At 46.8% G+C, this 13,844-nt stretch overlaps 2 protein-coding genes across 2 annotated transcripts in view; one reads left to right on the top strand and one right to left on the bottom strand.

Annotated features, from left to right (window-relative positions):
* FAAP24 (FA core complex associated protein 24) overlaps positions 1-13,844 on the bottom strand; it is a 238,959-nt gene that overhangs the window by 213,109 nt on the left and 12,006 nt on the right. The window lies entirely within an intron of this gene.
* Positions 1-13,844, top strand: part of RHPN2 (rhophilin Rho GTPase binding protein 2) — a 59,720-nt gene that overhangs the window by 37,113 nt on the left and 8,763 nt on the right. Inside the window, exons 5-11 of the mRNA XM_082605815.1 lie at positions 1,044-1,121; positions 1,495-1,619; positions 3,198-3,364; positions 5,504-5,691; positions 6,099-6,255; positions 7,833-7,952; positions 9,448-9,642. Coding sequence (XP_082461941.1) covers positions 1,044-1,121; positions 1,495-1,619; positions 3,198-3,364; positions 5,504-5,691; positions 6,099-6,255; positions 7,833-7,952; positions 9,448-9,642 — 1,030 coding nt within the window. The remainder of the gene's footprint in view (positions 1-1,043; positions 1,122-1,494; positions 1,620-3,197; positions 3,365-5,503; positions 5,692-6,098; positions 6,256-7,832; positions 7,953-9,447; positions 9,643-13,844) is intronic.

Genomic DNA, 13,844 nt, shown 5'->3' with positions numbered 1-13,844 from the left:
CCCGATGGAGGTCTCACAGGGGTGCTTTGTTTGTGGAAGTGCACGGAGCTGCTCTCACAGAGGTCCCCATCTCAGACCTGAGGGTAGCATCCTCATAACAGTCCCCAGACATGAATTCCCTCTGCCAGGAAGACCCTGTGCCCAAAGGACGAAGGTCTGAGCCCCTGAATATCTGTGATGTTTGCTAGAATTATTGAACTTATAGTCACTTACACAAGTCACTTAACTGTGCTGCCAAGACACTTTTTTTTTTAAGATTTTGTTTTTGATGTGGACCATTTTTAAAGTCTTTACTGAATTTGTTACAATATTGCTTTTGTTTTATGTTTTGGTTTTTTGGCCGCTAGGCATGTGGGATCTTAGCTCCCTGACCAGGGATGGAACCCACACCGCCTGCATTGGAAGGCGAAGTCTTAACCACTTGACCACCAGGGAAGTCCCCATTTTTAAATAAAAAATAACTTCAACTTCCCTTTTTATTGAAGCAACAAAAACAAAAATTTTTAATATACATAAATAAAATTAAGAAAATAAATCCCACCACTTAGAAAATCCCTGCAGTGTACACTCTCCCATAAGTTTTTATGAATTCTACATGTTTTTTTTTTTAAAGAAATATTTATTTATTTATTTATTTATTTATTTATTGGCTGCGTTGGGTCTTCGTTGCTGCGCGCAGTCTTTCTAGTTGTGGCGAGCAGGGGCTACTCTTCGTTGCAGTGCGCAGGCTTCTCATTGCAGTGGCTTCTTGTTGCGGAGCATGGGCTCTAGGCACACGGGCTTCAGTAGTTGTGGCTCGCGGGCTCTAGAGCGCAGGCTCAGTAGTTGTGGCACACGGGCTTAGTTGCTCTGCGGCATGTGGGATCTTCCTGGACCAGGGCTCGAACCCATGTCCCCTGCGTTGTCAGGCAGATTCTTAACCAGTGCGCCACCAGGGAAGTCCCTCTACATGTATTTTTAAAAGGAGGGGGCACCTTAGACATTACTATTTTACCTGTTTACGGTTTTGAGTCACACCTTACAGTATCTCATTTTTCTTACAGGATTTTATTCTGGAACATTACAGTGAAGATAGCTACCTCTATGAAGATGAAATAGCAGATCTTATGGATCTGAGACAAGTATGTTTCTGTGTGCAGCAGGGTGAGGAGGGTGGCTACCAGAGCTTGATGAGTCTTCAGATGATCCCATTATTTCATTTGAAGTCTTGTAGAATTGCTGGTTGTCGGAGGTGGTAGGGAGGAACTGTCAGAATCGTCCATTCAACTTGCCACATAAGAAGACCACAGAGGGGACAGACAGACCTGTCTGGGGCTGGGTTCCAGGTCTCATGAGTTCACTCCAGCCTTGCCCATCTCTCCTAGAGTTCATGATACCAGCACTGGGGCCTAGGCTCCAGAGAAATAGCGTGTGTGAGCATCTTCCCTGCCTGGCTGTCTGCTCTATGCTCACCCGGTCACCCCCTCACCCCCTCAGTGGTTCCTTTCCTTTCAGGCCTGTCGCACGCCCAGCCGAGATGAGGCTGGGGTCGAGCTGCTGATGAGTTACTTCATCCAGCTGGGGTTTGTTGAGAGCCGATTCTTCCCACCCACCCGACAGATGGGGATCCTGTTTACCTGGTAGGTGCCTGGGCTGGGGCTTTCCCACTCTGGCCACAGCTGGGAGCCTCTGTCCCACGGAGGCTCCTCTGCACTGTGGCCTCCTCTTTCTAACTGTCCCCTTAATACAGGAGACATGTAGATAAACCAGTGTTTATTTATGAAGGGGATGCAGGGGGAGAAGGCTCCAACGGACCGTGGCTTCTTGCTTCTCAGAGCAAGTGAGCCGAGGAGAAGAGGCATTTTTTTCATGCTCATCTTATCGCGGGGGAAACACTGGGGCTCTGAGGTGGAACTAACAAGAAACAAGATTCTTGTCCCAGATGGCATGGGAATGGGAATCAGGTTTTGTCCCAGTGACAAGGGCAGCAAACAGAAATAGATCAGATTTTAAAAACTGAAGCAGCACCTTGGATTCTTCCCCAGAGTTGGTACTTAGCATGATTAGTGTTGTCTAAATATTTTGGAGATGCTATACCTCTTCTCTGAGTTGCTTAGGGCTGTGTGAAATGAAAGTAAATCCCAGTAGCTAAGGGGCATATTCAGAGTTTAATTTCACCACAGCAGATGGCTATTGATGCTTCCTTTTGGAAGGAAAGGCAGATGACTTTTCCTAAAGATGGGTTAGCTGCCGGCACGTGGGTGAAAGGGCCAAATGTGACTTCTCCTTAGTGTTGAATTAGGAAGAAGCTCCATAGCTATCCCCTGGTTGATATGTGAACTTTAAAACATATCCTGAGTCTTTTAGACTTCAGGAAGAATTATGAAGGGTTAGGATTTGCTATATTTCATTTAGGAGAAGCCTTCTTTTTTTTTTTTTTAATACATTGTATTTTTTAGAGCAGTTTCAGGTTCATAGTAAAATTGAGGGGGAGGTATAGAGAGTCCCCGTGTAGCCCCTGCCCCTGCACACCCGCAACCTCCGCCACTGTCAACATCCCCCCACCAGAATGTTCCATTTGTTACAGCTGATGAACCTACATTGGCTCACTGTCACCCAACATCCATTGTTTACAGTAGGGTTCACTCTTGGTGGGCTACCTTCCATGGGTTTGGACAAGTGTAATAATGACATGTATCCACATCATATCCTAGTATCACACAGAACAGTTTCACTACCCTACAATCCTCTGCCTTCCACCTAGGCATCCTCACCCTTCCCCACCCCCAATCCTGACAACCACTGATTCTTTTTGTCTTTTCCAGGATGTCATATAGTTGGAATCATACAGTATGTAGCCTTTCCAGATTGGCTTCTTTCACGTAGTCACATGCATTTAAGGTTTCTCCATGTCTTTTCATGGCTTGATAGCTCATTTCTTTTTAGTGCTGCATAATTTTCCACTGTGTAGCTGTACCACAGTCTGTATATCCATTCACCTATGGAAGGACGTCCCGGTTGAGAATCCCTATTTCAGTTTGCGCTTGCGGGTGTCTTTATTCAGTATGATCAGGCCCATCGTCTTGCTTGGAAATAAAACCTCATTGCATGTGCATCTTTGAGTTTTATTCAAGAAATAAGTTCTGTCCATTTTTACCCAAAGGTGGCACTCACTAGCCAAGGAATTCATATTCTGAAAAGACATTTCTTTTAAATAGGTATGACTCCCTCACGGGGGTTCCGGTTAGCCAACAGAACTTGCTGCTGGAGAAGGCCAGCATTCTGTTTAACATTGGAGCCGTCTACACACAGATCGGGACCCGGTGCAATCGACAGACAGAAGCTGGGCTGCAGAGCGCAGTGGATGCCTTTCAGAGAGCCGCAGGTGTGTCTCTGCGAGGGCTGCCGGGATAGAACCCTGGCCCTGCCAGGTGGCCCTGGTACCCCAGCTGAAGGGGGTTCGTGGGTCCTCCCCAGGCCCACGCTTGGCCTCACAGGCCTGAAAGGGCCAGCCCAGTTTCCAGAGCCGGTGTATCTTCCCATCAAGAAAATCACTTATTGGCTCAAACCCTGTCTCTGTCTGAATGTGGCTCGTGTACACAGTAGTTAACGATTAATCTTTTCCAAACGAGTGGCCCCGGAGATGGCGGTGAATAGACTGTTTCTTTGAACACAGTTTCGAAGAAGAGAATAAGTTTTCTCAAATGGTGGGAATGTAAGCTTTTTCTTTTTTCTTTCATCAGACTTGCCTGTTTGGTGCATATTACTACACTTGCCTTTCTGTTATGCTCATTCTGAGAAGCTGGCTCACCCAAGGTTGCTCTTCTTGGCCCCCTACCAAGTGACACTTAGTGCCAGCCTGTAGAGGACTGGGGGCTGCCAGGCGAGGTGCAATGGGCAGGCCTGCCTCATGGGCGTCCGAGGGTCCTGCATTGCTCCCCTCTAGCAGGGCCTGTGACCAGCAGTCTCGGCACAGGGAATAGTGGGCAAAAGCAGTGACAAGCACAGACCAACGTGTGATGCACTGAGCTGGCTCCACAGCGAGTTTCCTTCTGTGCTGGTCCTTGTCACTCTGTTTCGGGATGTTACCCCTGGCAGAAAACCTTTTGGGGTATCTGAGTTTGCTCTGCAAGGCCGTGAAGAACTGTGGCTTTGCCATTTTGGCTGATCATGGAATTGCTTGGTTAAAATGATTGATCCCTTGGGAGGAAACGACACTGTGAAATTCCATGTGGGAGTTGATTTCTTTCACTGTAAATCCTTTTCTGGGCTCATCTTTCCTTCTGAGGACTCTGAAGCAGGTATGCTTGGTGACCTGTCTCTAAGATTCCAGAGATATGGACAAAACAAAGCTTGAGAACAGAGTAGGAGCGAACCCCAGAAAGGAGCAGACAGCCTGCAGCTGTCGCCTTCCTTCTGCAGGGCAGTTTATGCTTTGCAGCAACACCAGAAGAACCAGTCAGATGGGATTTGTGCCGGAGATTTTATTTCAGCTCCAGGTTGATTGTCATTTAATGCTGTGACACTTTTCTAACACATAAAAAAGTCACCTGAGGGCTACGGCATGAAAATTTCCACTGGAGTGGTTGAGTTGATCTTTCTTGAGGTCCTGGGGGAAAGCCCGGAATTTCTGAATGACCCAGGGGTTAAGTGTGAGCTTGTCCGCCTGAGAGCCCTTCCGTCATTCTGTCTGCCTTCTGCCTTCACCTCCATCAAATGTCTAGTCACGTATGGAATTTCTCACAAGTGTCCCAGGTGAGACAGGAATGGACAGGGAGCAGGCTGGTTTCCTTGCTTGATACAGACGTAAATGTTTTGGAAGAGAGTTGGAAAACAAAAGTTCTCTAGCTAGGTAAAACATACATAACAAAACTACCATTTTAACCATTTTTAGGATTCCTGTTCGTTGGCATTAAGTACAGTCACATGGTTGTGCAACTATCCATCTCCAGAACTTTTTTATCACCCCAAACAGAAATTATGTCCCATTAGACACTAAATCTCCATTCCTTCCTCCCCTCAGCCCCTGGGAAACATTCTACTTTTTGTCTCTGTGAATTTGACTATTCCAGATACCTCATCTCACCCAGTGGAATCATATGACATTGGTGCTTGAGATGGACCTATTTCACTTAGTGTAATGTCTTCATCCATGTTTTAGCGTGTGTGTCAGAATTGCCTTCCTTTTTAAGGCTGAAATATTCCGTTGTAGGTATATACCACATTTTGTGTATCCCCATGTCTGTGGATGGACATTTGAGTTGTTTCTGCCTTTTGGTTATTGGGAATAATGCTGTCATGTGCATTCATGTACAAATATCAAGTTAAATCTCTGCTTTCAATTCTGTGGGGTTATACCTAGGAGTAGAATTGCTGGATCTTATGGTAATTGAGAATCAGATTTTTCTAAAGATGCTTCAGGACACCAGTTTTATATTTTTGCTTCTGTCATCTTCCATACTCCTGACAGCATGGTGAAATAAATATGATCCCCAACTAATGTGCAAAACAATTCCAATCGTAGGGGTTTTAAACTACCTGAAAGAGACGTTTACTCACACTCCAAGTTACGACATGAGTCCCGCTATGCTCAGTGTGCTGGTCAAAATGATGCTCGCGCAAGCCCAAGAAAGCATGTTTGAGAAAATCTGCCTTTCTGGGATCCAGAACGAGTTCTTCATGCTGGTGAAGGTGGCTCAGGAGGCTGCCAAGGTAAGCCTTGCTGTTTCCCGTGACTTTCGGAGTGAGTGGGATTCGTTGGTGTGGGCCCACTGGACGCAGCGGGGGCTTCCCACGGCATCTTGCCCGTGACCTGGGCAGTATGCCTGCCCAGGCTGGCCAGAGTGCTGGCTTGCATTTTCTTGGCAAGTAATGGTGTTTCAGATACGGATCACTGATTCCATCTGCAGCTTAGCCTAAAAACCAGCATAATGACAGTGGCCTGATCTCCCTGTTAACTCTGACACTGACAGCGCTAGGAGACCTTGGAGTTGCTCCCAGATTCTGGAGCGACCTCTGGCAGGGGCCGCTGCCTAGAAGAAAGGGCTCTTTTTCTGCAGCCCAGATACGTGAGGGCCCCTGTGCCACCCTCCTCGTTCCCAACATTTTTTCCGTTTTAGGTGGGAGAGGTCTATCGGCAGCTGCACACGGCCATGAACCAGGAGCCAGTGAAGGAGAACATCCCATACTCCTGGGCCAGCTTGGCCTGCGTGAAGGCGCACCACTATGAAGCCCTGGCCCACTACTTCACAGCCACCCTCCTCATCGACCACCAGTGTAAGGCTTGGCATCTCGGGGCTCTGGGCTTTGGTCAGGGTTATGGTTTTGCTGCCTCTGGGTGATTCTGAGCTAAGTGAGAGCTGTCTACCTGCCTGGGAGATGCTCACAGCCTGGGGGCAGAGGGTGGGGATTACTTGTTGGCCCAGGCAACAGGGTGGGATTAGGTGGTTCCTTCCTGTGGGAGGAAGAGGGGTAGCGTTCCTTCTGCCTGGGATGGAACAGACAGCTTCATGGAGATGATGTTTCACCTGGAATCTAGGGCCAGGACTAGACCAGGGAGGCACTCGCCTCAGGCACAAAATCTAAGGGGATAAAACTCAGTAACTGAGATAATATTTTAACATTATAATTGTAAATGAATCAAAACTAAGGCAAAAAAATCCTTGGTGATTAAAATTTTAACTAAGGACACAGAGCAATAACGGTGCCGTACTGAGCCACATGGGAACCTGAAATTAAAAAAATTTTTGATCGGTTGTTTATCATGAATATTTCTGTATTCATTTTGATATTTAGAAAAGTGTATTAAAATATCATATATATCTTGATGGCTGAGTTTGGGGCACCCCCTTGAATGTCCAGCCTGCAGTGAGTGCCTCACCCTTCTCCCTGTAGTCTTGGCTCTGATCTGAGGTTGGGTGGGACGTTTGTTGCACTTGGTGCTCATCAGGGCAGCCCTCTGAGTAACGAAAAGGATAACCTCTGGGACCAAGACTGCCTGGGTTCATATCTCAGCTCTGTCATTTACTAGCTGGGTGATCTTGGGCAAGTTACTTACCTGCTCTGTGCCTCAGTTTTCTCATCTGTAAAATGGGGACATGAAGAGAACCTACCTCACAGGCTGCTGTGAAAACTAAATGCCTCTGTGCAAAGCTAAATAGTGCCTTGTATATGGTGGGCTCTCTGGAAGTGTCAGCTGCTCCTGCTAGCATTATTTTATGGTCTAGTAGGCAGGACAAGTCATGTAAACCAGCCGAAATACAGTGCTTCAGTCTCTGTGGTAGGAACACAAATGAGGTAGCAGTTGGAGTCCTTGGTGGAGTCATGGCTGGTTCCTCAGAGGCGGTGCCATTCGAGTTAGACGGGGGACTCTGAGGAGGACTTTCCCAGCTGAACGAGGAGGGAAAGGACAGCTCGAGTGAGAACAGGATCTGTCTGAGTGAGCCCTGGAACAGAGGCCGGAAGTGTTGAGGTAGCGGTGGGTGGTGTGGTGAGGTCAGGAGGGGACACATGCCAGGGAGGGTGCAGGCATGGAGGCCCCCAGAGGTTTGAGGTGGGGCTGTGCTTGGAGGTTCATGAGATGGGTGACGGGGAGCAGGTAGAAAGCAGGGGCTTGGAGCCAAATCATGAGCCTCTAGAGTGTGCCGGGCCCCCTGCACAGAGACCTTGGGCTTGATTGCCTGGGTATGCCAAGGGGTGGAAAGGAGACCTATTATCCCAAGTGCCTTGTAAAGCTGGAGAAGGGAACCTGGGGATGTGGTTGAAAGAGGGATCTCTCAGTGGGTCTGCGGTGCCATCTATAGAGCCTGCACCGCAGCCGCAAGAAGGGATTTATCCTGTGGTTTTTGTTGCAGTGAAGCCTGGCACAGATGAGGACCACCAGGAGAAGTGCCTGTCCCAGCTCTACGACCACATGCCAGAGGGGATGACGCCCTTGGCCACGCTGAAAAACGTTCACCAGCGCCGGCAGCTGGGTGTGTGTCGGCTCTCCTGCTCCCTCCCTCCCTGTGCCCCATCTGATACTCCCACTCACAAGCAGCTCCAGACAGGTCCCCAGGGCAGGGCCCGGAGAGTAGGGCTTCCAGGGTCATCATGGCCACTCTGGATTCAGAAACCGGGAGGCATAGTCCTCTGGCCCCAACGGGCTTCCAGAGCTGTGTTCTCACAGCTTCTGTGAGGGATCAGGGCTCCCACAATGGAGCCAGACTTTGGCGATCTTCCAACACCCTAGCGGTCCAGGGGATGGCCCTTGGTCATGCTAATCTGGAAGGACGCATTTCTTAGGCCACACCTAAGAACTGGTAATGAATTGTCCTAGTTTGGTCTCTAACAGGTCTCAGAGTGAGTATGCTTTCCATGTCCAAACCTGAATTCTTCCTCCACCCGATCTTGTCCCCCCACCCCACACATGCACTTTCCCCATCTCAGGGATGGCAGCTCCATCCTTCTAGGTGTGCAGGCCAGAAACCTTGGACGCATTCTCCACCCTCATCTTTCTTTCTCATCCCCGCGTTTGATTAGCGAATCCCGTTGGCTCTACCTAGAAAAATATCCCAAATCTGACCACTTCTTACCTACCACCCTGGTCCAAGCTTACATAGTGCTTACTTAACAGACATTGACTCGCTTAAACCTCACACAACCCTATGAGATACATATGGCATGATTCCCCATTTTTCATCTGAGGAAACAGAGGCCCAGAGAGGTCACACAGCTTGCCCAGCTTTTGACCAGGGAGCCCTCATGGTCCCATCTCACCCAGAGGTGGAGCAGAATTCCTCACCTGCACTTGTGAGGCTGGACATGGTCAGGCCCCTGTTCCTCTCTGGCCTCATTCCCTACCCTTCTGTCTAGCCCTCACTCCCTCCAACCAAACTCCCAAGTTCCTTGTTGTCCTTAAACATGCAGGTATGCTCCTGCCCCAGGGCCTTTGCACTTGCTGCTGTTCTTCTAGGAGCGCTGTTCTGTCAGATATCCTCTTGACTCTCCCTCACTTCCTTCAGGGCTCCGCTTAAAAGTTACCTTCTAAAAGGCCTTTTCTGATCACCCATAATAGAAGGGCAACTCCCCATTCCCCATCTTCTCGTGTCACATCTGCCTATTTTTACTTCTGCTTTATTTTTCTCCAGAACCTTATAGCCACACGAACCATTACATATTTCTTTGCTTGTTAATTATCTGTCTTCAACCACTAGCATGTAAACTCCATGAATGCAGAGGCGAGTTTTTGTTCATTGCTTTATCTCTAATGCCTAGAATGTTCGGTAAATGTTTGCTGAATGAAAGTTTTATAGACACAAGTGAGCATATTGTACACACATTTAAGAGGGACTGAAGCCATCCAGGCAGATCCTTCAGAAAAGAGAACATCCACCTTTCTGGGCGAATCCTTGGGCACTTGGGCTCTCCTTGAGGTCCTCACATTGCAGTTTACGACATGTGTCTGTGGGCTTGATTTTCTGTGGGCAGGCAAGTCCCATCTGTGCCGAGCTGTCACCCATCACGAGGAGTCCGTGAGGGAGGCCAGCCTGTGCAAGAAACTCCGGAACATCGAGGTGCTTCAGGAGGTGCTGTCTGCGGCACACCAGCGATCCCGGCTCAAGTACACCCAGCTCCGTGAGGACTATGACCTGCTGAGCTTGACCGAGGTTCCCGACATCATCTGTGAGTGGCCTGGGTGCTGGTGCCAGGTGCAGAGTGTGCCACGTGAGAGGCAGGGGCGCTCGGGCGCTCATCCTGCAGGGGCCGGGCAGACCCTCGCTGTGTGCCGGGCACTGGGACAGGGCCGCGTGCTGCTCTTGCCCTGGAGTCCTCACCTCCTCATTCCCAGATCCAGGGCCTTCTTTACGGTCTTCGTCCTTGTTGACCCCTTGGTGGCAGCTGACCCCCTCCTGCCCCTCGACACACCACCTGTGGCATCAGGGCCCTGCCACCTTGGTTCTTTTTGCCCTCACTTTCCTCTCCACCCTATTTGCTGACGGTCTTGCCCAAACCCACCTCCCCTCCTGGCGTTCTTGCGGGTCTCCTCTCCCTGGTTTGCTTCCTCTAGATTCCTTTTCTTAAAGTCTCACGACCTCCCCCTGGGGTTCCAGCCACCACCGCTAGTTAGGAGACCCCAGGAACTGCCTTTTGCCTCGACGTTTTCCCTATGCTCCATACCCACCCACATGCCAACTGCCTTCTGGAAAACTGCGCTTTGCTATCTGTCTTTTACCTCCGGCTCCATAGTTTGAAAGCCACCTGCATCCTTATTCCTGCTCCAAGGCTTGATCTTTACCCTGTTTTCTCCATTTGCTTTCTTTTTTTTTTTTCCCCAGACAAAAATTATTTTTATTATGAAACAAGAAGTAAAATTTTCACTGATACCGTGAATCCAGTGGGTGCAGGGAAAAGTTTTTACTTTGGCAGTGAAAATTTCTTCAAAATCTAGTTCATCGTGTCTGTGTGTGAGTGTGTGTGTGGTGAGAACACTTAAGATCTACCCTCAAGTATACAATATAGTGTTGTTATAGTCACCGCACTGTGTTAGACCTCTAGAACTTACTCATCCTGAATAACTGAAACTCTGTACCCTTTCACCAACATTTCCTCACAGCACCCACCCCCCACTGCCCCCGGCATCCAGCATTCTGCTCTCTGCTTCTAGGAGTTTGACTTTATTTATTATTTTTTCTTGTATGAGTTTCAGGTGTACAGCATTATAATTCAACATCTGTATACACTGGAGTGATCACCACCACAAGTCTAGTTACCATCCATCACCAAAGAGTTGACCCTCTTCACCCATTTTGCCCATCCCTCCCCCACAAACCCCTCTGGTAACCACAAATCTGTTCTCTGTATCTATGAGTTTGTTTTTGTTTTGTTTGTTCATTTGTTTTGGGGGATTTTTTTAGATTCCAATCATATGGTGTTTTTTTCTTCCTCTATCTGACTTATTTCACTTAACATGATATCCTCAAGGTCCATCCATTTAGTTGCAAGTCACAGGATTTCATTCTTTTTTTTTTTCTTTTTTGTCTGAGTAGTATTCCATTGTATATATATACCACATCTTCTTTACCTGTTCATTCGTCTACGGACACTTAGGTTGTTTCCATATCTTGGCTATTGCAAACAATGCTGCAATGAACATAGGGTGCATATACCTTTTAGAATTAGTGTTTCATGTTCTTCAGATAAATACCCAGAATTGGAATAGCTGGGTCATATGAACTATGCTTACCTTTTTGAGGAATCTCCATACTGTTTTTCCATAGTGGCTGCACTAATTTACAGTCCCACCCACAGTGTATAAGGGTTCCCTTTTTTCCACATCCTCTCCAACATTTGTTATTTCTTGTCTTTTTGATAATAGCCAATTATAACACGTGTGAGGTGATATCTCACTGTGGTTTTGATTTACATTTTCCTAATAATTAGTGGTGTTTTATGTGCCTGTTGGCTATCTGTATGTCTTTCTTGGAAAAATGCCTATTCAGACCCTCTGCCCATTTTTTAATTGAGTTGTTTGGTTTTTTGTTGTTGAGTTGTATGTGTTCTTTATATACTTTGGATAGTAACTCCTTATCACATATATAATTTGCAACTGTCTTCTCCCATTCAGTAAATTGCCTTTTCATTTTGATGGTAGTTCCCATCACTGTGCAGAAGCTTTTTAGTTTGACGTAGTCCCATTTGTTTGTTTTTGCTTTTGTTTCCCTTGCCTTTGGAGTCAGATCCACAAAAATATCACTAAGAACAATGTCACTGAGGTTTCCACCTATGTTTTCTTCTAGGAATTATATGGTTTTAGGTCTTACATTCAAGTCTTTACTCCATGTTGAGTTAATTTTTGTGTATGGTGTAAGATAGTGATCTAGTTTCATTGTTTTGCATGTGGCTGTTTAGTTTTCTCAGCACCATTTATTGAAGAGACCATCCTTTTTCCATTGTCTGTTCTTTGCTTCTTGGTCATAAATTAATTGTTCATCTATGTGTGGGTTTATTTCTGGGTTCTCAGATCTGTTCCATTGATCTGTGTGTCTGTTTTTGTGCCCATACTATACTGGTTTTTTTTTTTTTTGCGGTACGCGGGCCTCTTACTGTTGTGGCCTCTCCCGTTGTGGAGCACAGGCTCTGGACGCGCAGGCTTAACGGCCATGGCTCACGGACCCAGCTGCTCCGCAGCATGTGGGATCTTTGCGGACCGGGTCACGAACCCGTGTCCCCTGCATCGGCAGGCGGACTCTCAACCACTGCGCCACCAGGGAAGCCCCATACCATACTGTTTTGATTACTGTAGCTTCATAGTATAGTTGAAATCAGGGAGCATGATACCTCCAGCTTTGTTCTTCTTTCTCAAGATTGTTTTGGCTATTCGGGATCTTTTGTGGTTCCATGCAAATTTTAGAATTATTTGTTCTAGTTTTGTGAAATATGCCATTGGATTTTTGATAGGGATTGCATTGAATCAGTAGATTGCTTTGGGTATTATGGCTATTTTAGCAATATTAATTTTTCCAATCCACAAACATGGAATTATCTTTCCATTTATTTGTGTCTTCTTCAATTTCCTCCATGAATGTCCTATAGTTTTCAGTGTAGAGATCTTTCACTTCCTTGGGTAAATTTATTCCTAGGTGTTTTATTATTTTTGATGCAACTGTAAATTGGATTGTCTTAATTTCTCTTTCTGATAGTTTGTTATTAGTGTATAGAAGTGCCATGGATTTCTGTATATTGATTTTTTATCCTGCAGCTTTACTGAATTCATTGATTAGTTCTAACAGTCTTTTGGTGAAGTCTGTAGGGTTCTCTTTAAGTAATGTCATCTGCAAATAGTGTCAGTTTTACTACTGATTTGGATGCCTTAACTTCTTTTTCTTGACTAATTGCTATGACTAGGACTTCCAATACTATGATGAATAAAAATGGTAAGAGTGGGCATCCTTGTCTTGTTCCTGATCTTAGAGGAAAAGTTTTCAAGGCTTGTCATATATGGCCTTTATTATGTTGAGATTTGTTCCCTCTATACCCCTTTCATTGCGGGTTTTTATCCTAAATAGATTTGAAGAGTTTGGCCGTTTCAGATTCCACGTATAAGTGAGATCTCGCTCCCCAGGACTATGAGGGTGATACTAGTCTCACCTGCATCTTGAAGATGAGGCAGTGGAGGCTTAGAGAGATCAAAGTCTTTGCTCCAGGTGACCAAGCTGGTTGGTGGAAACAGGAATGGTGCTCAGGGATTCTCCTTCATGGACGCAGGCCACTTCCCTGGCCCCCTCGTCCACACAGTAGAGACAACGTCCACAGAGGGAGGGAGATGCACAGCTCCTGGCGAGGCTGTCTGGGGGTGGTGGCACCACTCTTGTAGTGGATGAGTAGCCTGTCTGAGCCCAGTGCTGTGTGAAGCAGTTTGTTTGTAAGAAACCACAGGGCCGTCCCGTGAATACAGGGGTGTGTCAGTCTCCTTGGCAGTGCCAGTCTTCTTCCCCATATTTTCTTTTTATACTGTTGTTCATGTATACTTAGCCTGAACTGGGATCCTTTGTTAGACACTGACTAGCCTCATGGGAAGGGTTGGCTTGAGCCTGCCATGAATATGATAGTGGAGATTTGGCAAACCCACTTCTCACTCTGAAATCCTCACATCACACATGAACACTGAAGAGAGGAAGCCCATCTCACCCGAAACTGTGCTGAAAGCATGGTATTTCCATAACAGCCACACCTGAAACGTAGGTTACTTCTCAGTAGGATTTTGTGAATACCAGAGGATGTCCCCTAGAATACAAATAAGCTCCTCGAAGGCAGGGGATTTGTCTTATTGTCACTACTCTATCCCAGCCCCAGAGTGGGATACAGCTCATAGTAGATACCCAAAT

This window comes from Mesoplodon mirus (genome assembly GCF_964341445.2).
Source record: "Mesoplodon mirus genome assembly, chromosome: 19".
NCBI classification, from domain to species: Eukaryota; Metazoa; Chordata; class Mammalia; order Artiodactyla; family Ziphiidae; genus Mesoplodon; species Mesoplodon mirus.
The sequence above is the reverse complement of the archived record's forward strand: the minus strand, read 5'-3'. Positions and strand labels throughout refer to the sequence as shown.